The sequence below is a fragment of the Eubalaena glacialis genome, chromosome 7 (genome assembly GCF_028564815.1).
Source record: "Eubalaena glacialis isolate mEubGla1 chromosome 7, mEubGla1.1.hap2.+ XY, whole genome shotgun sequence".
Classification (NCBI taxonomy): Eukaryota; Metazoa; Chordata; class Mammalia; order Artiodactyla; family Balaenidae; genus Eubalaena; species Eubalaena glacialis.
In genome coordinates this window covers 58,113,469-58,139,966 of record NC_083722.1, presented here as the reverse complement: position 1 = coordinate 58,139,966, position 26,498 = coordinate 58,113,469, and the positions used below count along the sequence as shown (strand labels likewise).

The following is a 26,498-nucleotide window of genomic DNA, read 5'->3' as shown; positions in this document are numbered from 1 at the left end:
TGGCTACTGTAAATACTGCTATGAACATTGGGATATGTGTATCTTTTCAAATTACGGTTTTCTCCAGATATATGCCCAGGAGTGGGATTGCAGAATCATATGGTAGCCCTATTTGAAGATGGTTTCAAAAGCACGTTCCATCTGGGGAGCTGTAATTATTTTATGACTCAAATTAAGAAAAACAAAACAAAACGTTTCCCAATGTACATTCCTAGGAAGCATGGGAAAGATGCACATTTTTTCTGCATTGATAAGATGGTGAAGCAGAGCAGGACCAATGTCAGGGGTACACATGCAGTACCAGAGCCCTGTGCTTAGAAAAACCTTGCACTTGATTTAAAGTTCTGCTGTCACCATCTTGACATTCTTAATACGTTTTAAACAAGGGGTCTTGTATTTTTAATTTTCACTAGATCCCACAAATTACATAGCTGGTCCTAATATGACAAGAAAGCGCAGGAAACTAATCTGACATTAATAAGTTAATGTTCATTTATTAGATGCCCATTGGATCCACATAGTGTTATTTTGAAGAGCATCTGAAGAGTGACTCACTTTTGTGTCCAAATGCAAAACTAAAACTCTTTAAGCTTAATAATACCCACTTTTAATAAATAAAAATAAAAACAAAAATAGCATTTTATTCACTGCTTAATCACAAATTCCCCCAAATCAGAGGATATTTGGATTAGAAAGATAAGATGAATCGTTCCCCATTCCAAATATTGAGGAGCAGGTAAGTATAATTTTGCTAACTCCTTCACATTTTCTTTCCAGAGGAATCTTTTACATCTTCCAACTTGTTATTTTTTAATTTTTTTGAAAAATAAATTTATTTATTTACTTCTGGCTGCATTGGGTCTTTGTTGTGGTGTGCGGGCTTCTCATTGTGGTGGCTTCTCGTTGTGGAGCATGGACTCTAGGCGTGTGGGCTTCAGTAGTTGTGGCACGCGGGCTCCAGTAGTTGTGGCACACGGGCTCAGTAGTTGTGGCTCGTGGGTTCTAGAGCACAGGCTCAGTAGTTGTGGCGCATGGGCTTCGTTGCTCCGCGGCTTGTGGGAATCTTCCTGGACCAGGGCGTGAACCCGTGTCCCCTGCATTGGCAGGTGGATTCTTAACCACTGCGCCACCAGGGAAATCCCTTAATTTTTTTTTAACTAGGAAACTTCCATTTCTAGGAACAAAAGAATTCAAATTCTGCTCTTTCTCTTTTCCCACAGGACCCACTATCCATTGTCTCTTAGGGAAGATAACCTTCCCTCCTAGCAGAGACATGAATGGGAGAGGAAATGTACACCCTTAATTACTACAGATGTTGTTTTATGGAATTTTGATTCCAGGAGAGCTACGGAATGAAAAGCTTATGCCCCAGGGCCCCCTCCCTGTTCAGTTGCTCTCTGGGTACTCATCTAGATAAAAGGCAGTTAAGAATCTAAAGCTTGCTTGCCAGAGTCCTACAAATCAAATCCTTCCCCTTTGTCTTTAAAACGACACGGAATTCTAAACGCACACTGAAACTGGATGGGGGATAGTGTGTGTGTGCTTGGTGGCTTCATCTCGTCCACCCACCTAAAACATTTTTGTCCTGGTTTGAAAGCCTCATATCTTCCCTTTTGAATTCTAGTACGATCATCTTTTGTTAAGACTGCTTTACAGCCCCACCAAGCCCAGTGGGGGCCATTTCTGTGAACACCAGACAGCAGCGTAGAGTGTTCACTCTGGCTTCATTCAGATTTAACTAAGTATATGTCTGCAGGAGCCTTTAGAGACTCTCATCTCTGAAAGAATAAATGCAATGAAAGTCTGTTTTCTGTAGCTGCCAGTGGTTAGTGTCAAACCATGTTATGTGGCACCACCCAGCAGTGACAATTTCATTTTAATACACAGGGCACATTTTAACAAGGCCAAGCCATCCCAGCAAAGAGGGCAATAGAGGAGCCGCCAAGGGGAAAGGCTCAGAGTGAGACCCATGGAACTCTGGGGGAGAGACTGCATTTGAATGGCCACCTTAGCAAGAATGTGACCATTTTCTTCTCCAGTTTCACAATTAGCCTATTTGAAATGCCAGCCCAAGCTATCCGCAATCTGGCATGCGCTCCACTTGAAACTGACACTGATATTATCAAGTGGGTCTGAAAAGGCAGCGCGCCAGACAAAGCTGCCTTTCCATGGCCCCTTCAGATGGGCCACTGAATCCCTACAACTGCACCCATTCTTTCTAGGCGGTACCTGAACCCTCTCACATCCCTCAGAAGAGCTCGTGTGCCTGGCCAACCATTCACCCGACAATGCGATGCATTAATTAGGTTCCTACAAGGCTCCAATCATTGTATAAAGCCTCAGGGTTTTCTGTTAGGTCTGATGTTTAAATACAAATGTGCATTAAAGATCCTGTTTGACATTCTTTCTTGTCTCCGTGCCTAGGAACCTGGTTTCAGTCATTTGAAACCACTGAATTGTGATTTAGAGAAAATTTCTTTTTTACAACAGCTACTAATAGGTGCTAGTTTCATAGCCAATACAATCCCCACGGGCAAATTACACCAGATGAGAGCCTGATCCAATACCGGGAGAATGTTCTGGGTCAGACTTAACACACAGAGGTGGCAAAGTATTGTGTACAACGATTTGCAGCCTACCTGTCTCACCTCCATGGAGAACCTCTCAGTTTATGATCTTAAAGCAATAGCATGATTACGCACAGAGTTAAAACAAATCCACCCTGTCATTTATGATGCTTAATGAAAGGTTTCCACTATTGTGAAATTTTTGTGGTTTTGCAATCACAGGCTCCGTACAAATTATTGGCGACTTAGAACATACAGCTTTGCAAGCCATTCATCCTCGCTTCCGGTAAGATTTGAGGAAAATGTCAACATGAAAAGATTTTGTAAAAAACAAATTATGTCATTGACTTCATAATCCATGGTAACAAAAGGAATAATAGTGAGTTTCAGGAAGAAAGAGGAGTGAAGGAGCTGAATTTTCTCAGTTTTTGCAATTTGTTTTCTTCCTTCGAGGTGCTTGACATCTTTTTTTTTTTTTTTTTTTTTTTTTTTAAACATCTTTATTGAAGTATAATTGCTTTACAATGGTGTGTTAGCTTCTGCTTTATAACAAAGTGAATCAGTTATACATACACATATGTTCCCATATCTCATCCCTCTTGCATCTCCCTCCCTCCCACCCTCCCTATCCCACCCCTCTAGGTGGTCACAAAGCACCGAGCTGATCTCCCTGTGCTATGCGGCTGCTTCCCACTAGCTATCTATTTCACATTTGGTAGTGTATATATGTCCATGACACTCTCTCACCCTGTCACATCTCACCCCTCCCCCTCCCCATATCCTCAAGTCCATTCTCTAGTAGGTCTGTGTCTTTATTCCCATCTTGCCACTAGGTTCTTCATGACCTTTTTTTATAATTTTTTTTTCCTTAGATTCCATATATATGTGTTAGCATACTGTATTTCTTTTTCTCTTTCTGACTTACTTCACTCTGTATGACAGACTCTAACTCCATCCACCTCATTACAAACACCTCCATTTCATTTCTTTTTATGGCTGAGTAATATTCCATTGTATATATGTGCCACATCTTCTTTATCCATTCATCCGATGATGGACACCTAGGTTGCTTCCATGTCCTGGCTATTGTAAACAGAGCTGCAATGAATATTTTGGTACATGACTCTTTCTGAATTATGGTTTTCTCAGGGTATATGCCCAGTAGTGGGATTGCTGGGTCGTATGGTAGTTCTATTTTTAGTTTTTTAAGGAACCTCCATACTGTTCTCCATAGTGGCTGTATCAATTTACATTCCCACCAACAGTGCAAGAGTGTTCCCTTTTCTCCACACCCTCTCCAGCATTTATTGTTTCTAGATTTTTTGATGATGGCCATTCTGACCGGTGTGAGATGATACCTCATTGTAGTTTTGATTTGCATTTCTCTAATGATTAATGATGTTGAGCATTCTTTCATGTGTCTGTTGGCAATCTGTATATCTTCTTTGGAGAAATGTCTATTTAGGTCTTCTGCCCATTTTTGGATTGGGTTGTTCGTTTTTTTGTTATTGAGCTGCATGAGCTGCTTGTAAATCTTGGAGATTAATCCTTTGTCAGTTGCTTCATTTGCAAATATTTTCTCCCATTCTGAGGGTTGTCTTTTGGTCTTGTTTATGGTTTCCTTTGCTGTGCAAAAGCTTTTAAGTTTAATAGGTCCCATTTGTTTATTTTTGTTTTTATTTCCATTTCTCTAGGAAGTGGGTCAAAAATGATCTTGCTGTGATTTATGTCATAGAGTGTTCTGCCTATGTTTTCCTCTAAGAGTTTGATAGTGTCTGGCCTTACACTTAGGTCTTTAATCCATTTTGAGTTTATTTTTGTGTATGGTGTCAGGGAGTGTTCTAATTTCATACTTTTACATGTACCTGTCCAATTTTCCCAGCACCACTTATTGAAGAGGCTGTCTTTTCTCCACTGTATATGCTTGCCTCCTTTATCAAAGATAAGGTGACCATATGTGCGTGGGCTTATCTCTGGGCTTTCTATCCTGTTCCATTGATCTATATTTCTGTTTTTGTGCCAGTACCAAACTGTCTTGATTACTGTAGCTTTGTAATATAGTCTGAAGTCAGGGAGCCTGATTCCTCCGGCTCCATTTTTCGTTCTCAAGATTGCTTTGGCTATTCGGGGTCTTTTGTGTTTCCATACAAATTGTGAAATTTTTTGTTCTAGTTCTGTGAAAAATGCCAGTGGTAGTTTGATAGGGATTGCATTGAATCTGTAGATTGCTTTGGGTAGCAGAGTCATTTTCACAATGTTGATTCTTCCAATCCAAGAACATGGTATATCTCTCCATCTATTTGTATCATCTTTAATTTCTTTCATCAGTGTCCTATAATTTTCTGCATACAGGTCTTTTGTCTCCTTAGGTAGGTTTATTCCTAGATATTTTATTCTTTTTGTTGCAATGGTAAACGGGAGTGTTTTCTTAATTTCACTTTCAGATTTTTCATCATTAGTATACAGGAATGCAAGAGATTTCTGTGCATTAATTTTGTATCCTGCTACTTTACCAAATTCATTGATTAGCTCTAGTAGTTTTCTGGTAGCATCTTTTGGATTCTCTATGTATAGTATCATGTCATCTGCAAACAGTGACAGCTTTACTTCTTCTTTTCCGATTTGGATTCCTTTTATTTCTTTTTCTTCTCTGATTGCTGTGGCTAACACTTCCAAAACTATGTTGAATAATAGTGGTGAGAGTGGGCAACCTTGTCTTGTTCCTGATCTTAGTGGAAATGGTTTCAGTTTTTCACCATTGAGGACAATGTTGGCTGTGGGTTTGTCATATACGGCCTTTATTATGTTGAGGAAAGTTCCCTCTATGCCTACTTTCTGCAGGACTTTTATCATAAATGGGTGCTTGACATCTTTAGGAGACAAGTGTCATAAATGCCAAACAGGGAAGCAGACTGGCCTTCCCACCATCTCCCTTTGCAGAAACTCTGACATTTTGGTGGCCCCTTGCTTAGCATTGAAACACATTCCTCTTATGAAATGGAGCTATGGACAATATTTGGCTCATGAAAACCCACTCCAAAACTTTAGAATCACATATACTCAGGACTGTAAATACCAACTTCTACATGGTACAGAGGAAGAAAATAACACCAGAAAGCAGTGGCTTCTCTAAAGTTGAGTTGCTGGAGGAGCCTGCAATGGAACCTTTGTCCGTTGACACTCAGTTCGTTGGCTTGTTTGGAAGGGATGGGGCTCCACTGCTGGCCTCCTGTCATCACTCCTGATTTCCTGCCCTGATCTGCTTTCATCTGTGTTGAAGCTGGATGGGGCCGGCCATCTCCATTTCATTCAGCCATGATTAACTAGAGTAGGTGTTCTCAGAAATGGAGATTATACCCTGATATGATATAACAAGAAGGGCACTTCACCTGTGTGGTATTCTTTCCAAAACCTAGACATAACATGGATCCCATCATGAAATAAACATCGAAAAACGCAGACCTGGAGACATTTTCCAGGATACCTGGCTGGGACTACTCATGGAAAACAAGGAAAGTCTGAGATACTGTCAGAGACCAGAGCAGACTGATGAGAAAAACAACCAAATGCAAAATGGTACCAGGGATTGGATTCTGGAACAAAAAGAGGATATCAATGGAAAAATTGGTGAAATTCCAATAAAGTCTGGAGTTTGGTTAATAATAATGTACCGATGTCAGTTTCTTAATTCTGACAAATATGCCATGGTAATGCAAAGGGTTAACAATAGGGAAAATTGGATGTAGGGTATACAAAACCTGTGTATTATCTTTGTAACTTTTCTGTAAAACTAAACTTATTCCAAAATAAAAAAGCTTATTTTAAAAATGATTGTACATTAAAATTATCAGGGAACTATTTTTTAAAAATACCAGTGTCTGGGCCCCAGCTCAGGAGATTCTGACTTAATTGCTTTGGCATGAAGTCTAGGCACATATTTTTGAAAGCTGCCCAGGTGATGCCAGTGTGCAGTCAGGGTTGAAAACCACTGTTCTGGAGTTCTCTGTCAGGTGCCCCAAACTGGAAACCATGGGCCAAATCCAGCCTTCATGAATGTTTTGCTTGGGCTGCAAAGAGTTTTTGAAAAATTTGAAATGGTTGTCAACATTTAGAGATTGGGAGACTTCACATGAAAATTTGAATTTCTGATTCTTCTTGAAAGATGAGATGAAAGACGAGATAAGGTGTTTTCTGCATGGCAACTATGGTATAACAAAAATAAATTTGGTCTCTGTCCTTGGTTCCTAGCACGGAACTCCTAAAACTCTGGGGATTTCCTGAGTGAAAGGAATGTCTTCTGTTATTTATAAGGGATCACTTTTGACTATACCTGAGTTTATGTTAATGAGGTGATTCAAGGTGAGACCCCTAGATAGCTTCAGAATAGGGCTGGTCACCAGAAAGACCAAAGAATTAGAGGGCTGGAGCTGTCAGGCCCACTCTTCAGTGTCTGGGGATGGGGGAGGGGCTGGAGATTTGAGTGCAACCACCAACGATTTAATCAATGGCGCCTATGTGATGAGACCTCCATTCAAACCACTGAACGACAGGGTTTGGAGAGCTGATGGGTAGGTGGGCACACTGATGTGCTGGGAGGGCAGGACACCTAGAGAGGGCAGAGAAGCTCTGAGCCATTTCTCCCACCCCCTTCCTTGCCCTATGCATCTCTTTCATTTGGCTGTTCCTGAGCTGTATCCTTTATGACATACAGGTAAATATTTAAGTGTTTTCCTGAGTTCTGTGGATAGTTCTAGTGAATTTTCAAGCCTGAGGGGTGTCAAGGGAACCCCTGAATTTGTAGTGGGCGGGGCAGAATTGTGGGTAGCCTGGTACCCCATTTGTGGTGGTGTCTGAAGTGGGGACAGTCTTGTGGGACTTAGCCCTTGAACCTGTGCAGTCTGATGACAACTCTGAGTAGTTAGTGTTAAAACTGAAATGAATTGTTGGACACCCAGTTGGAGTCAGAGAATTGGATAATTAGTATGGAAAAATGACACATATTCAATGTCACAAAAATCCACATATTTGGTGTCAGAAATGATGTCAGAAAAAAGACATCACAGCAAAGTTACTCTAGATTTGAGCAGTTGTTTTCTGTAAACAGAGCCAGTTTGCCATCATTCCAAGCTACCTGTATCCATTGCCAATCTGAAGGAGAAGTAGCAGGTGGTATTTATTGCTGACTTTGCACTGTTTTCTATTTCTATTTTTTAATAGTGGAGTCAAGAGGAAAGAAAATTAGTTAACTCATCCATGTGTACTGATGTTTTCTGCTTAGCCCTCCCCAATATGCCTTCTCTGCTCTGCTCTATGCCCCAAAGAAGTGACCCTTCCATGGACTGTATCACCTTTGCTCTGTTACTTGATGGTTTTTATTGGTGTCACCACTGGAGGCCTGGTGGAAACAGAGATCTGGCTGGTCCTCCTCATCCTCTCTGCTTTGGCACCACGTCTGTCTGGCAAGGGTTACATCCCTCCCTGTCTACGGCGCCTCTAGGCGGCCCCTCCTCCAAGGCTCTGGGTCTCACTGGGCTCTGGGCACATGGCTTCACCTGCCGTCTGCTCTCAGGGGTAAAGACTTCCTTCTGCTGCTCATCTCTGGGTATCTCAGCATCCCTTCATCAGTTCCCTTAACTCTGCCCACACTTCTGTAAATACTCCTACATGCTAGCCTCTTCAGTTGGATCATTTGTGGTGAAACTATGTTTCTAGCCAGCACTTTGACGGCTACATCATAAAACTATCAATACCCAAGGAACAAAATGATCTCTGAGGCTGTGTATTTCAAGAAAAATGTAAGAAAAAATAAGTTTACTTACACTTAGTCTGGGAACTGCTTCTTTCAGACTGCCTACCTACCCCCAGCTGACATCCTTGTCTGGATGCATCATAATCTAAATCTATCTTTTAACCATAGATGAATTGTGTTCAAAGTGAATTTGGTAAAGAAATGGAAAAACATTCAATTCAAAAATTAAAACTGAGATAAAGAAGGAATCAATAAGTATAATATGTTCAGGTCTAGAAAAATCTCACCATTCAATGCAACTGGAACTCATTTGATCACTTTTAATCAATCTCTTTGAGCTGCAGTCATATTTCATTCATTACTAGATATTACTATCTATTACATCTCTCTTCTTTTTTCTATAATATATCAACCTTGCCTTTTTTCTGTTTCCCAAGTATGAGGAACTGGCCCCAGCTTAGCTCTCCTTCTCTCTTTTCCTCTGCTGGGACAGCTCTCTTCCCTCTCCAGGCCCACCAGGGAGTCTCATGCTGGTTTCTTCTTATCATGTGCATCTTGGTTTAAATGCTCTCTCCTCAGAGGGCTTTCCTGTCCTTTACCTCAAACCTCTCATTTTGTCACATTCTCTATAGCACCCCTATGCTTTATTTTGTTTTTATAGTACTTTAGTTATTTGATATTAATTGTTGATACTCATTATTTACTATTTTATGTTTGATGACACACTTACTGTGTCCCCAATCCAGTAGAACGCCAGTCAATGAAAGCAGATACTTTGTGTGTGTCTGTGTGTGTGCACATCTCTAATTATCACATGTAGAATAATTACTGGCATATTAGTAGTGCCCACATATTTACTGGGTGAACTGAATGAATGCATGGATGAATACATTTTACGGGACTTCCCTGGGGTGCAGTGGTTAAGAACCCGCCTATCAATGCAGAGGACATGGGTTTGAGCCCTGGTCCGGGAAGATCCCACATGCCATGGAGCAACTAAGCCCGTGAGCCACAACTACTGAAGCCCGGGCGCCTAGAGGCTGTGCTCCGCAACAAGAGAAGCCACCACAACGAGAAGCCCGCGCACCACAAGAAGAGTAGCCCCCACTTGCCATAACTAGAGAAAGCCTGCGCGCAGAAACAAAGACCCAACGCAGCCAAAAATAAATAAATAAATAAACAAATAAATAAATAAATAAAATCAAGATGTCAATACTCTGTAATGACCTATATGGGAAAAGAATCTAAAAAAGAACAGATATATGTATATGTATAACTGATTCACTTTGCTGTACACCTGAAACTAACACAACATTGTAAATCAACTATACTCCAATAAAAATTAAAAAAAAAAAATACATTTTACATATCAGGAAGGGAGGCTAAAAGAGTTTAAGTAACTAGTCCAAGAACACAGATAGGAAGAACAGAACTAAGATGAAAGCTAAGTTATTTCTGACCATAAAGCCATATTTATAACCACGCGGATATAGATGGATGTTAGGTTGGTCCAATTCATAGAAAGCAGAGCATGTATGAAAGATATTAAATAAAAGAGGCTCACATGTGTCCTCCAAGTGATATTTCGAAGTCTTTCTCTTTATTGGCTGGAAGCCAACAACCTACCTGAAATCCCCACAGCCTTCAGGACCCAAGAGTCCCTGTCATGGTTTGTACTTAGGGCAAGCACAGGGTACAGAGATCTAACAGACCCTGAGCACAGGGAATGGCCTCTATTTCCAACTGCAAGGTAACAAAGTTCTCCAATTTCAGTTTCACAAGGATAAATAATATTCAGAACTCTCCTCCCATCCCACGGAGGGCTGACTTTGGAATAACGCCATTCCAATTTCAAAATAATAAAACAATAAACTGTATGTTTTTTCTCCTTTTCTAAGTTTTTATAAAAGCATGTATACAGAAAGATTGAAGGCCAGATTTCAGAATAATAGATTATTCAATGCAATTTAATTCATTTGTTTGTTTGGTTGATAGGTTGGTTGGTTGGTTTGGGTTTTGAAAACCAGGGCTCCTAATACATGGAAAAGAAAGTAGAGTGTTCTGCCTTCTCTAGCCATGACCATGACTTTCTGATGTTAAAAGACAGAAAGACAAAGAGGCAACATAAAGAAACGATGAAGATAAACACATAAAACAAGAATAAAGATAAAGAAGCTACAGGGTGGACCAGGGGTTTTCTCTTTAGTGGATCACATCTGCTGGCAATTGAGAGAGGAATTAAAATTATTAAAAGGAATAACAGTCCACCTTCTTTTCAATCTCAGCAAACACAGTTGTAACCTGTTTCTGTGCAAACACAGCTGTAGTTTGGCGGTTACTAATCACTAAGTTTACATTTTAGAGATTTTCTTTGCTCACATTTGATTTCCTAGTTCCATGCATTTGGGACAGTAATGGCAAATGAATTGCCAAAACATAAAGGGAGAAATATTAACACAACATTTCTTAAAGATGGATTTAAGGTAGATATGAATCGAAACACATTCCAAACAATAAAATCACATTTAGGTAGGCTTGATGGTCATTTTAAAGCATCATATAGTTGCCTACAAAGAAAGTATTGGCATTTGCCTTATAATTTTAAAAATTTCTATATTTTCTTTATGTTTATTCTGAATCCGAGTTCTCTTTCTATTTCGGGAGGTGGGAGAAGATAGGCAGCAAGAAATGTCAGGCAGTGGAAAGTAAAGAATAAAATTGTAATGATATTTAAAGTAATTAAAACAAAATACAAGAATAATATTTTAATCTATTTATACTAATTTTTAATAATCAGGCTGATGTTGGTCTTCCTATAACTGTGATTAATTTTTTTACTTAGTGAAAAGAAAGAAGAACTGAAATGATTTATTTGGAAAACTTGCCCATTTGGTAGGGAGTGGTAGAACACTGCCCAGATGTTAAAAGTCATTCAAACAAAACTCCATGAGAATCAAGAGTACTGAAGAGAGGTGAAAAAAACTACAGAATACAAAGGTCTCTGTGCTCAGCGGTCTCTCACGCCCTTTAGCTCACCAGGGGACAGTAAATGCATTGCTTAAAGAGGTTCTATGTTCCCAGATGTTGAAGCTGGAGTAATTGTGAACGCTTACCCTCATCCCTTCTCCACTTTGGGTCATTCTTTACCGGCCTCTCATAACACTCGTTCAATGTGAGTTTTGTTAGACAAACGGTCTTATGTTTCTGGGAATGGGAAATGGATAACGTGAACATGCAGTCCTGTCCCTCCAGACTCAGGCTGATTTATGTTCTGATCCTCACGCTGGAAGGCAAGGTAGTCTGTTGGCACCCGCGAGCTCTGCAGTAGTGGGTCTGACTGTCTGACTGTCAGCATTCCCACCATAAACTTTTGTTTTTCGGGGTTTATGACTTGGCTATAAAATGCTGCCTGCAGGGGGGTGGATGTTACAAAATTGTTTTATGTTCCAAGAGAGGAAAAAAATAATAATAAAATGAAAGTCTGTAATTTCAGACACTATCTAGTGCTTCTGGAACGTTAAAAAGCCTGTAATTGTGCTGTCTCTGCACCCTACTGGCATTCAAATCAATGCTTTGAAGTTCAGTGGTTTAAATATAAAACGAAGATACCACCTTTACTTTGAAGAGGTGATTATCAAAGAAGATGAATATAGCTTACAAGTAAAATAATAATGGGGGTTTTCTTTTGAGTCATAGGAATTTCAGGATCTCTTGCACATGAACCAAGAACCACACCTGGGATTTTGTCCCAAGATGGCAGTGCAGAAAGACCCGGAGCTCACCTCCTCTCACGAGCACACCAAAATTACAACTATTTACAGAACAGCTATCAATGAAAAAGACTAACTTACCAGAAAAGATCTTCCACAACTAAAGATATATCATTATTTGTTTGGCTATAATCCTTGTGAGAACATGGGCTTATGTTCACCTATACCCGAACCTATAAGTGGGTTCTCCTGCTTATCTTCTGTGAGATATTGTACAGGATTTTAAACTTCTCTTGCCTTCATTTTTTCCAAAATTGTAAAATGTGAATATAATAATATAACAAAAACAATAATAATTAACTCAAAAAGCCAAAAAGAAAAAAAAAGGAGGAACCACAATGAGACAGGTAGGAGGGGTAGAGTCATGGTATAGTCAAGACCCGTGCCCCCCACCCCCTACCAACCCCAGTGGATGAATCACAAAGGGGAGGATAATTACAACTGTAGAGGTTCTCCCCAAGGAGCAAGGGGTCTGAAACCCACATCAGACTCCCCAGGCTGGAGGTCCTGCACTGGGAAGACAAGCCTCCAGAACGTTCGGCTATGAAGGCCAGTGGGGCTCACTTTCAGGAGACCCAGAAGGCTGTCGGAAATAGAGACTCTACTCTTAAAGGAGGCACACAAAATTTCACACGCTCCGTGAATGAGGGCAGAAGCAGTAATTTGAAAGGAGCCTGAGTCAGACCCACCTGCTAATCTTGGAGAGTCTCCTGGAGAGACAGGAGGCAACTGGGACTCCCCCTGGGGACAGAGATGCTGGCAGCAGTCATTTCTGGGAGCTCGTTCTGCCATAATAACACTGGTACTGGAAAGTGCCATCGTGGAATCCTCCCTCTACTTTATTAGCCTCAGGACCCAGCTCCATCCCCACCCACCAGTCTGTTGGCACCAGTACTGGGACAGGCAAGAATGTGGAGAAAAGGGAACTCTTGTACACTATTGTGGGCATGTGAATTAGTGCAGCCACTGTGGAAAATAGAATGGAGAGTCCTCAAGAAACTAAAAAGAGAAATACCATGTGATCTAGCAATTCCACTAGTGTATATATCAGAAGAAAACAAAAACATTAATTCAAAAAGATACATGCACCCCAATGTTCATAGCAGCATTGTTTACAATAGCCAAGACATGGAAACAACCTATGTGTCTATCAACAGATGAATGAATAAAGAAGTTGTGTATATATGTTGTTTTTTTTTATATTACATTCATTTATTTTTTTATTGACGTAGAGTTGATTTACAATGTTGTACCAATCTCTGCTGTACAGCAAAGTGACTCAGTTTTACATATATATATTGATACGTTCTTTTTTTAATATTCTTTTCCATTATGGTTTATCCCAGGAGATTGGATTATAAATTGTGTGTATATATAATGGGTGGATCCTAATCGAATCTGACTGATGCCCTTTTAAGAAGAGATTAGAAGCAAACACAAAGGGCAGACCATGTGAAGATATGGGAAAAGGCCATCTACAAGACACAGAGAGGAAACCAAACCTACTGCCACCTTGATCTTGGACTTCTAGCCTCTAGAATTGGGAGAAAATAAATGTCTGCTGTTTAAAGCCACCCAGTCTGTTGAATTCTGTTATGGCAGCCTGAGCAAACTAATATATCGATACTTTGTACCAAAAATCTTTTGTTTAAAAAACAAAAAAACAAAACATAGATCTTCTTAGAAAATGTGTTCTCTTGATGAATTTGAAACATGTTCCTTTCTCAGCGGGAGCATAAATGAAGGAGAAACTAATTTGTTAGAGAGAGGTTTTGCGGGGCAGGAGGTGGGTGCTGAGACAAAGGCGTGTACACGCAGTGTGAAGTGGAGCACGGCAGGCATTTAGTGCCTCCTGCACTGGCTAGGCCTCCAATAGCAGGCTGTACAGTCTCCAAGAATGACTAAGTTGGCAAATTTCAGAGACCCAGGTGGTGCAATTAGCTCTGCCTTGACCATGACAATCAACAGTTAACAATGTTCTGAAAACCTGAATGCCTCATGCATACATTCAAGTCTGGGAGATGTTTTTCATTCTGCTGACTTGTCTTCAAATCTTCAGACCTGTATCCTGCATACGTCTCCCGGTCTAGTATATGTAGAACATTGTGGGGAATAAAAAGAATTTTAAGACATGGTCCATGACCTCAAGGAAGTCAAGTTAGAGATCAGTTAATCACTGCATTTTCATATCTTTCCAAGTGGGTTCACAGAGGAAGGTTTGGGATGGTTTTTCCAATGACGGCAGGGTTCCCCATAGCGGGAAACACCTGCCTGCAAGGGGCTGCCTTCCAGATGACATTAACATCCATCCATTCATTCATGTTGAGTCGGCTCAAGACCTCAAGACGCATAAACACACCCAGCCGTGGCGACACAGCTTTTCCTTTTTGTCTTTGTTATTGAGCAGTTTCGTTTTCCCTGTAGTTTCCTTAACTTTGTTTCTTCATGAAAGCACAGCAGGTACCACCATTTTAACTCCATTCCTGGCTGAGATCCTCTTTCATAAACATTCTCTTAAAGTTAAAAAGAAAACTACTCATCTTTTTCCAACAATGAGAAAAGCGCAATTTGTTCTTTTCTGTTTTGTTTAAAACATCAAAAACACACAGCCAGGGCCTCTTAAATGCAAATGCCCTCTTCACCTCCCCTTACATTTCTGAGTTCCTTGCGACTACCCAACAGTTCCTGTTTCTCGAAATCTTTCCTCTCTTCTCTCTTGCCCTGACTGAGAAATTCTACCATCTTGCTCTTTAGAAATCAATGCTAAAACATGTGGATGCTTCGTTCACCCCATGGGATCTTTAGCTCTGGGGTGTTGGGCATTTATTATCACTAGTAGAAACTGACGGCATCTGATTTTGTTGATCTACAGGCATAGAGAGGACTGGGAAGGGGTTATGCATACCATTACAACTTGAGACAGATATAAACATTCTATGTACAGATTTTAGCAAGAACAACATATTTCTAGTTACACTGGAATTCTCTGACTCAAAGCAAAGATACAGTCAGTTTGATAAGCTACTTTTCTTTGAATAGTCTATATTCCAGCACTATTGTAGTGCTAGAAAGGGATGGAATTAAAGGGAATACAAGGAAAGAGCAGGTGTTTTACCTGGCAAAGCCAACGCCTCTGCTGACTCCATTAGCATCTCTTAGTATCCTTGTGGAAATGACATGTCCAAATGGTTTCAACATAGTCTCAAGCTCCTGTTCATCCATAGAAATGGGGAGATTTGAGATATATAGGTTTGTTGGGTCTTGCTCTTGTTGCTAAGGGAAAAAAGAAACACATGCATTAAGTTCTGAATATTGAGAAACATTGCACAAATTTATACATTTTGCTTACACTGCCATCTAGATTCCAATCTCTAGCATGTTCTTGGAAGTTCTTTCAGTAAGGGTGGTATTTCTTTTCACTGAATTCCTTCTTGCCAGAATGCTTCTCATAGAAGCAATGTCATCAGTGAAAACCAAACTTTCTGTCTAGCCTTCCTTAGAAAAGTCTAATAAACTTTTATTGCAGTTGAACTAAGGTAAGTATGTATATTCTATGACCATAACTAGTGGTTCTATTACCACTCTAACTACTGTCACCACTAGTTACTAATGTTGCATTTAGTGAGTGTTCATAACATGCTAGGCATTGCTTTAAACACTTGATATACATTATTTCATTCAATATTCCCAGTACATACAATTGTTACTACTTTACGGTGGACAAAATTGATCCCTAACTTGGTCTAAGTTATACAGCTCTTAAGCGTCAAAGCGAGGGCTGAAACCTGGGGGTATCACCGAAGTCCATGGGCTTCCCTGTCTTGCTATAGTGCCTTCCACTGCACCAATGGGGAGAAAAGAAGTGTGGTCCTAGGACAGCATTTATCATCAGCCTCAGCATCAATGGGGAACTTTCTAGAAATGCAAATTCTTAGGCCCCACCTTGGAATCAGAAACTTGAGGGTGGGCCAAGTGATCTGTGTTTTGACAAGCCCTCCAGGTGAGTCTGATGACTGCTCAAGTTTGGCAATCACTGCCATAGACCACAGTTAAATATTTATATATGAATGAGATTATGAAGCAGAAGGGCTTAAATAAGCTTTGCTTAATAGAATGGGAAATCAAACAACAACTGCTAGCATTATTTCTCAGTGCATGAATATCTTCTATTTCACACAATGAATTAATAAGTTGGAACTTAGTTGTATGCATGTCTCAAAATAAAGCACAGACAAAAGCCTGACATGATTGATCATTAATATCAAAATAGATCCCATATTTAAATGAACTATTATATTTTAACCAACACAACAACTTTAACTTCAAGAAGAAACATGATTAAATTGGAAAAAGCAATTCTGAAGTCTATAGGAAATGACATTATGTAATAGTAAAATATCTTTTGTGAAGAGATGATATATTCTGTAGCAAATTTGAGGTTTTAAGCAAAATGAAAAATACAATAAACAAAATTCCAAATATTATTACAGATCAAGAAATAGTTTTGGCATGAAACTAAGCTCCATTACTTTTAACAGCTCTAAATATTCAGACAGGCCATAATATTTTTATTAAGCTTTGAGATGAATAAGATCTATTATTAGGTTCTTTTCGAAACATAGTTTAGTTTTCAAACTTTTTGATCACCACGAAAACCAGTGCAAATAAACAGGTAATCAATCAGGAAAAGACAACACAGCTTTAGTATTTGGGAATAGTGTATATGTAGAAACTGTACAACTGTAGTCTCTCTCTCTCTCTCTCTCTCTCTCTCACACACACACACACACAGACATACACACACACACACACACACACACACACACACACACACACACAAACACCCCGCTAATTAATGGCATGATCCTAGAGAGAAAACAGAGATGATATTATTTTTTTCCTAAGTGGACATGATCCCCTGCCCAACTGCTAGGGTGATGAAAAAAGAAAAAAAACCTAAAAGAAAAGAAAAAGTGGTGTTTCAGATACATAATAACAAACCTATGTATATATGACTTTTGACTTTATATTATTTTACTACCCATCCTTTAATTTTAATCTTCACATCATCATTCCAAAGGTAGCTAGGCAAATATCATCATACTTATTGGATAATGAGGAAATGGAGGCATGAAAAATTCATCACCTCACCCGAGGACAATCCAATAATTAGTGACAGGGTTCAAATTAAATTTAGTCAGATTTTCTATCTTCCATCTCAGTGTATTTTTCCAGTAGCCCAATGTTTCCCAAGCTTCAATCATTTGCATATCATCTTAGAAAATTTGCCAGCCATGTACTATAATTTTATTTACTTAAAAGTTTTCTTTTTTATTAATTAATTAATTTTTATTTATTTATTTATTTAGGCTATGTTGGGTCTTTGTTGCTGCGTGCGGGTTTTCTCTAGTTGCAGCGAGTGGGGGCTACTCTTCTTTGTGGTGCGCGGGCTTCTCAATGTGGTGGCTTCTCTTGTTGCGGAGCATGGGCTCTAGGTGGGTGGGCTTCAGTAGTTGTGGCGTGTGGGCTCTAGAGCACAGGATCAGTAGTTGTGCTGAGTACATGGGCTTAGTTGCTCCATGGCATGTGGGATCTTCCTGGACCAGGGATCTGTGTCCCCTGCATTGGCACGCAGATTTTTAACCACTGTGCCACCAGGGAAGTCCTTAAAAGTTTTCTTTAAATCAAAATATCTTTGGGCTTAAGTAAATCCATTGAAAAAGATAACATTATGTTGCTACCATAGCTAAAAAGCCAGTATCACTTGGCATAAGTAGGTTACTATCAAAATTGGCAACAAATTCACGTGATTATATTATATTAGATACTGTTTGTTCGCAGAAGATTGTGACCCTGGTGGTTGACTCTCTCTTAGTTACAAATGAGATTCGTAATTAAGAGAGGTATTAAGCACACTAGGACCAGACAGAGTCTTTTTCCTGTGAAGAATCAGAATTGAGAAAGAGTTGAGAGAAGAAAAACTTTCCTATGATGTGATTTCTGGAGCTTATACCCTAGATCAACTCAAGTTCCAGTGGGAGTTCCTGCTTAACCCAGAGAGTGGGCTGCAGAACATGGCAGTCCCATGAATGGGTTGGCATTTGCCCAACATTCTGTATACCTTCATCCTTAATGAGGCTAAACAACCATAAGCAACCAATCCTACTAGTGAAGCATAGTGTACAGATCTAAGTAGCAGTACACCGGTGTATCCTGATTCAAATCCATTTCCAAATTCCGCAAGTATAGAATGCACTGCAACTTCTCAAAATGGTGTGTAATTAACATACGGAGCTTAATACACATGAGATTGCCCAGAAGCTATTTTCTGAATCCAAATTCAAACAGCAAGGCCAACTCCTTAATCTGTATTCACAGAGACAGTACAGAATTGGAGAGTGTCATTCCTTAATTTGTATTTACAGAAAGAATACAGCATTTGGGCAGTGTTATTCATTAAGTAATTCTCTCCTTTGAAATACAATGTAAGTCTTGAACATATTTGTTGATGACAATAGAATTTAATTTCTGCATAGAATGAACTTTAAAATAATGTATGCATTTATATTTTTATTTTCAGTTTTATATTTATGTACCAAATTTATGTAAATAGATGGGCTCTTTCAAAAGGTTCTTTGGCACTATGAACCTAAAAGAATGTGTCTTTTAAATTTGCAGAAAAATAACTCATGTGATACCTGCAATCTAGAATCTTTTTTAAATCTTTTTTTTTTTTTAACTTAAATTTTCATGATCATTTAGCTCCAGAATGGACCTAAAGGAGCATCTTGTCCAATCTGATATTTAACAGATGGGAAAAACAAAAATGAAAACAAGCTAAAATAGTGCTTATGACTTACTCAAGGCCACTCAGCTAAATAGTAACAGGCTAGAAATAGAACCCATATCCTTTCATACCTGGTCCAATGTTCTTCCCAGTTCTTAACACTGCCTTTCCTCCTAAACATCAATGAATAACAGATGGCACATTGTGGTTCAAAGGAATACTTGTACATGCAAGAATAAATATCTCTGAATCCCTTATTTTATTCACTTTTGCTTATTCATGAAGTAGCTTTAGTTACAGAGGTAAGGCTACAAAAAAATAAGGATTCCTAGCCTTAGTCAGCATTTCACACATCATCAACTGAGTGAATACTCTGCAGTGTATGCTAGTCTGTAAAAGTATATGACTACAATTCATACATCTATTACATTTAATTGACCATCTCACCATAAGTCACTCCTCCATTTTGCCCTGTTTCTGTATCTTTTCATCTGTATGGAGATTTCTTGATATATTATTTAGTTTTGTCAAAAGATTGTGAAAAAGTTAGAACAGTACCTTCTCCATCGTTAATGGGAGCAGAGACCTTGTCATTTTACGTAAGAATATAAAAATTTTTTTTCCTGAAATGCCTTAATTTTTCTCAGATTTTTAGTGTTAGGCTTATTGGTACTCATTTGCTTTATTACAGTTGAAGACAATGTCAGAACATTTCAAGAAAGCTTAGCAAATAAATACAAACGGAGGGCAAAATTATTGCTCATTTATAGATCAAAGGTTATGTCTGGGGCTGTGTTTTTTGGATACACATTATGACTATTATATATACATGATTCTGGAAAAGGTAACTACCTTTGAAGAAGATTTCAACACTCAATCTGACAACACTCATGCTTGACGAAATTATATTTAAATATTCAGGAAGTAGTTATTGGCATTAGGAATTTTAGAGCGATGTTTCTCAAGCCACCTGTGGTGGGGACCATTTTTATTTCTAATCTGTCACAAACCAATATTTGCAAAATATTTACATTTTTCAAAGTTAATAGAAAAAATTAAGAGACATACAAAATGCAAGTTGCAATTTTTTATTACTACATTAAACAAACCAAAATTACATTTGGATTAAATGTCATGCTAATGTGAACTTGTTATAAAAGGTTTTAAATGCTTACTCCCTATTTCTGTATGTATTTCCTTGTGAACAAGTACCATTTGGTGGACCAAATTTTAACACTGTTTTAGGGGACTAGTTCCTATTTTTTTCCACGATAATATATTACACTATGGGTCTTTATAAGTTATTAGTTTTTGCCTGCTTTACATACTATCAAGTTTTTATTAAATCACAAAATTATGTGTAATCAATTTATAGTCACTTGTAACTGTTAGGTGGACAAAGCTGTCTCAAGATGAATTGTCCTGAGCAGTGGTGACAAAATATCCTGAAATATCCTGAAGATGTCTGAAACAACTCTAAAGCAACCTTGTGACTATAATACTTTAAAAACAAATTGAAGGGGATGTTCATATAGACTGAAGATAATAATATTTCCTTACATGCAGCAGAGTTTTACAGTATTTAAGGTGTTTCAGGGACATTTATTTTATTTTGTATGGCCCTTTATCATAACTCTAGGCAGTAGATAGGGCAAGAGTTATTGACCCCCCCTCTACCAATGAGAAGATTGGTTCTAAGATCTTAAGAGGGATACAAAAATCCCATGGCGAGTAAGTGAATACATGACATCAGAAGTGATATTTTTTGACTCTTGATCTAATACCCTTTCTACTACAGTACACCAACTCTGAGGATTGCCTATAAATACTGCTGGTCCATGGATATCACCAGTAGAAAGAAAAATCAATGGGGAGACAAAGGCACAATTGTTTTTTAATGGGATAGCCTATTTTAAATGCTGTAGCAATTTAAAAATTAATAATAATAAAAATGAAATGTTTTACTTCTCCCCGAAAACAGAAGCAGAGAGTTAGAGCCTCCTGCATTAATAAGCTGCCCTAAAGGCATCGGAGGTTTTAGAATTAGTTGAACACTAACTTTGTACACAGATGCTCTTACTCTTCTAGTAACATCATCAGCACGCTTGTTGCATGGGTCTAGGAGTTACAGCTCCTCTAGGTGAGATCTGGAGGAAGCCGGCCATTCTGGACATACTTGCTTTAGTACCATACACGTGTGTGGTGATTAGTTTTATTTGCCACCTGGACTGAGCCACAGGATGCTCAGGATGCTGGTCAAGCATTATACTGGATCTACCTGTGAGGGTGTTTCCTGGATGACTTTAACATTTAAACTCATCCATTGACTGAGTAAAATAGATTGCCCTCTCTAATGTGAGTGGGCCTCATCCAGTCAGTTGAAGATCTGAAAAAGGCTGATCCTCCCCTGAGTTAAACTTGACGGCCTTCAAGCTGGGGCATTGTTTCTTTCCTGCCTTTGGACTCAAACTGAAACACTGGTTCTTCTTTGGTCTCTAGTTTGCTGACCTCAGATCTTGGGACTTGTCAGCCTGCATAATCTGGCAGATTCCAGGAAATAAAGCTCTTCATACACACACACACACACACACACACACACACACACCCCTTACTGGTTGTTTCTCTGGAGAACCCTAACTAATACAGTGTGTTAATTTTTTTCAAATCTGTTTTGCCATAAATATATAAGGGCATATGCTCAGCTCTGACCTTCACAGTTGGACCTCTGTGTTCCCTAGCTACAAAGTCATGGCCTTGGACCGGGTAAAAAGAGAGAGCCAGAGCCTTCCCTTATGATGGGGGCTCTAGAAGCATTCATTTGAGGTAATGCATTAAAGACCATTAGAGGGAAAATAAAGAAAGACTGCCAAGAAGTAGGCTTTCACCCCTAAATGGTGCCCAATAAATGTGTCCTCTGTCTTATTTGCTAAGCAATGAAGGGGGTTGCCCTCTGTTTTCAACTGTCTTCTCCCTCCGCTAAAAGCGAGAAGGTGATTTCTCTTCCCCTGATTTCACATATTGATGGAGTCAGAGGAGAGCCTCTACCAGTTTTTCCTCCCACGGCACCAATAAGAACAATTTCCCTAAAATAAGAACCAATAAGAACAACTTCCCTAAGGAACACATGTTTTAAAAGAAGGATTTCATTGTTTCAGATTCCATGTAAGCACAGCACCGGCAACTGGCGTTCTCATCCCCAAGTTTAATCGGGGAGGGGGGGTTAATTCTGTATAACACACTCAGCAAAGAAAGAGAAACTGTTTCTAGTGCTCAGGACAACCTGAACACTGGGTTGTGTGTGTTATTCTTTAAGGCAGGGCTGGCTTAAAGCAGCCTTTGGGTTGAGATGAGCAGTGAAGTGTTATGAGCCCTTTGAGTCTCCATGACTGAATTAGAGTTACCTGTGGTCCTGGGCCAGGTGGCCAGGTGGGATCCTGGCTCTCCTTGACTTCTCCCTCCATATGACCTCATGAGCTCAGCCCAGTATCACCTGATGGGATGGTTTCTCCTGTGAGAAAATGCTAAATTAACATTTTACAATATTGAGATCTCTCTATAGTTTTATTGTAATGTACTGCTATATCACAAAGACATATGGTTTTGTACTCAGGGTCCTGATGGTCAAAAGTGCGAACAGGAAACAAAACTATAGAGAAACAAACTCAATATTGTAAACAAATCTCATCCCCTTTCCTCAGTCTCATTCACCTCTCCGAAGGGGCTCTCCCTGCCATGAGCTCTGGGATACAAAGTTGTCACTTGATTCGTTGACAATGACCACAATTCTCTCTCAAACAACTGGAATTCTGGAAACAGCATGAACATGGCCATACATTTGCTATGGCAACCTATTAACTTCTTCTGGAATAATCATCACAACACATACAAAGACAGAACAGATGCAAACCATTTCCATGTCTTCTGCCCAGAATATGACAGCATAGACTTGCTGAGGCTCACAGGCATATTGGGAACACACACAAATGTGTCACTGAGCGAGGTATAAAGATATTAGGTACAAAGAATTCCACTCAAGGGCAACCATTCCCATTGTGTTCTATGTCAATGATACCCCAGAGCCCAGCACCAATGGTAACTCCTGGAGTTGTGCAACAGAACTTGGGTGGCAAACACTATGTCCCTTGAGAGTAGGGCAGCCTGATAAAATACAGGACATCCTGTTAAATTTGAATTTCTGTGTGAAACCACAAGAAATTTTTTAGTATAAGTGTAATAGCAAAGAACAAATCAGACTCCATATTGGATCTGTTTCTTTTACTTTGACCTTTGTATGCTATTGCTTTTGCTACAAGTTAAAAATGTTACCTGTAGCCTGATATATACAGGATAGTCCATTCTTAAGGTTCTGACCTTTAAAGTTATAACACTTTCCATTCATACAGAGATAAAAAGTTGCAGAACAGAGAATTACCTGTTTTATTGGAGGTTTACAGGAATATCATGACCAGATCAACGTGAACAGCTGCAAGAGCAAAGGATTCCGGCACCAAGAAGTTTGCAACAACCAACCACACCCCCTCCCCTTTTAGTATAAAAGAAGCCTGAATTCTAACTCAGGGATGGTTCTTTGGGACACAAGTGCACCGTCTTCTCAGTCCTCTGACTTTCCAAATAAAGTCACTATTCTTTGCTCCAACAACTCATCTCGATTTATTGGCCTGTCCTAAGGTGAGCAGTACAAGCTTGGACTTGGTAACAAAAGTATGTCCCAAATATTGCACAGGACATAGTCATACAAAAATATTCATTGCTACATAGGATTAATATTATTATCAAGTCATATAACTTACTTGTTGTTATATAGGACTCATATTATTAGCACTGTATAGCACAATATTATCTAATATTTATTTTAAGCTTACTGTGTGCCACACACAAGGCTTTAAAATTATTTAAATTCATTATGGTTCTATCCCTGAAAACAGCCCTTGAGATAGATATGGTCAATGTCCTTATTTTACATGTGAGAAAGCTGAGGTTATAAGAAGATATGCAATCGTCCAAGGTCACACAGCTGTTAAATCCAATAAGAATTCAAATCCCGATCTATTTGATTCGGAGACCTGAGATTTCAACATAACACATTGTGTTTAATGGCTGGCTCACAACTTTTTCTGGTAGATCAAGGGGAAGGAGCCAACAGTGGCTGGATTCCTACAGGTGTTCAGCGTGTAAACCTACCTGGAAGCACAATTCACCTTTCCAAGAATGGAAATCCCTTCATCCTACTGAGGGAATGAGTTCGCAAAAGACCCAAAGTTAAGTTTTGTTTTCAAGGCTGGCACAATAAAAATTTCTCAAGTTGCTAAGAAAAACACACCTGGCTAGTTTTCCTCTAACCTCTATTACATAAGGATACATTTAAAACGCATATGCTGCATATACAGAAAGTGAAAAATTACAGCTTTATATATGAAGTTGCATTGCTGTTTTGCTTAAACCCACTTTTATTCCTAAACTGTCCAATGTCAATTTCACAGGAAACTGGCTTTGTAAAACCATGCATATTTCACACGGAATAGAGAAAGAGGACACAGTCAGCTCTACACCAGCACCTTTTTTTTAGAAAACAAATTCAGCTATACATTTAAATCCTGTCAGTCTAAGTGAAGGATGGCATATCCTAAGTTTATTTAATCCTAGCCTTTCTGAAGAGAGCTGGAAAAGGCTGCAGAACATGTGGTGGCCTATGATCCTTAACATTAGCTTGGAGAAAATGTGTGTGTGTGTGTGTTTGTGTGTGTGTGTTTGAGTACCACCATGAAAACTGATCTATCAATGCAGGAATGAAGCAGGTGGGAGAAGGAAGCCAACTGGGTGCTACCAGTTTGCTTCACTTCTTGCATTTCTGGTATTAACATCATGACCTTGGTAGAGAAATAGCAAACAACAGGTGCACAGTAGGTTGTAGATGTTCAAATGAGATAAACCACTTTACCTTTGAAAAGCATAACTTCCATCATCAATGCCAGCTTTTATTTGGCATACATATTAATTGCAATTTTCTTAAAGCTCACCAGTAGGAAAGAGATAAGTCTTATTCTTAATGTGACTCAACATCGAGTTAAATGATGTCACCAGGACTTCCTGGAAGATTGATGAGAAAAGCATGCATGCATCCCCATTTTCCCCCAGTTCTGTTTACAGGAGTCCTGGGCTCTTTGCCAGCACACCTGAGCAACTGGGGGCCCACAGGGTCACAATACTGATCCCAGTCAAAGCCACTTGTGGATTTACATATCTTGACTCAAGCCACTATACTAAATGGATCATCCTCTTATTTTTTATACTACTGACCATTCATTCACTCACTCATCAAACATTTAATCCTCTAGTCTATACCAACCACTGAGCTAAATCCTGACAACAGAGACATGATGGGCCATGATTCTCACCTGCCACAGAGAGTTTGGCCTCGTGGCTAGTTTACAACTAAATTTCACCAATAAAAGCTATTTCTCATTAGCAAACACATTAGTGCAGGCAAGGATGTAGACATCTGCCTCCTATGCTCTTACTGTCCATAACTTGAAATTCTATTTTCTTCAATGTGGTGATTAGACAGTCTAAATTATTTCTAAATGGTGTCTCAGCTATGTTATGAACACGAAAATTAATTCTTGAAATATATAACCCCTTAGGATATATTAAGCCTTAAGACAACCAAAATTTTCAATGTGGGTTCAACTATTTGTATATTTCAATTTTAACAAAAAAAAAAAAAAAACAAATTTATTTATAAACATCCAGAAAATGTTGGGTAGGAATAATCTGTAAACAGATAGTGACATGGTGACTCTGGCATTTACCAGTTCTATGACATTAACTAGTTATCATTTCTCAGCAAATTTCCTGAACTGTAAAGGGGAAATAATACTAATTACTTCAGAGAGTTATTATGAGAATTCAATGACACAATATACTAAAAATTTAGTGGAGTTCCAGGCACATAGGAGAAGCTCAGTAACTCATTATCTTTTCTATAATTATGAGTAATTATAGAAATAAAGAAATTTAGGACATTGCAGAAGGACAGTTACTAACTAAATGTAAGTCATGATCATAAAAGAGCAATTATTGCTATTTATTTATTTATTTATTTTAGATTTTTTAATGTGGACCATTTTTAAAGTCTTTATTGAATTTGTTACAATATTGCTTCTATGTTTTTTTTGTTTTTTTGGCCCCAAGGCATATGGGATCTTAGCTCCCTGACCAGGGATCGAACCTGCACCTCCTACACTGTATGGCTAAGTCTTAACCACTGGACTGCCAGGGAAGTCCCGATTATTGCTATTTAGAATCTGTCCCATTGCATTCCTCATAGGTGCAAACTTACTAGATATTATATTAAATTACATGGAGGTGGACATATTAAACTGATGATAAGATGCTTAAAATGTAGCCATTGGATCAGCAGGAGAATCTAGAAATATATTGCAGGGGGGAAATCTAGAAATATATTGCAGAGCACTGTTCCTATCATTTATGAGCTAAAAAGATTAATGATTTATTACTAGGCTCATTAATCAAAACTGTGGCTTTTTTTTTTTTTAAGGAGCAATCCCATGGTTGAAGTCAATTAGCCCACCAAAGCTATTACA

The 26,498-nt window shown here is 38.9% G+C and overlaps 1 protein-coding gene across 10 annotated transcripts in view; it reads right to left on the bottom strand.

Annotated features, from left to right (window-relative positions):
- RBMS3 (RNA binding motif single stranded interacting protein 3) overlaps nt 1–26,498 on the bottom strand; it is a 718,572-nt gene that overhangs the window by 217,950 nt on the left and 474,124 nt on the right. For all 10 annotated transcript variants that reach the window (XM_061195214.1, XM_061195213.1, XM_061195218.1 and 7 more), the window contains one exon: nt 15,202–15,359. In XM_061195214.1, coding sequence (XP_061051197.1) covers nt 15,202–15,359 — 158 coding nt within the window. The remainder of the gene's footprint in view (nt 1–15,201; nt 15,360–26,498) is intronic.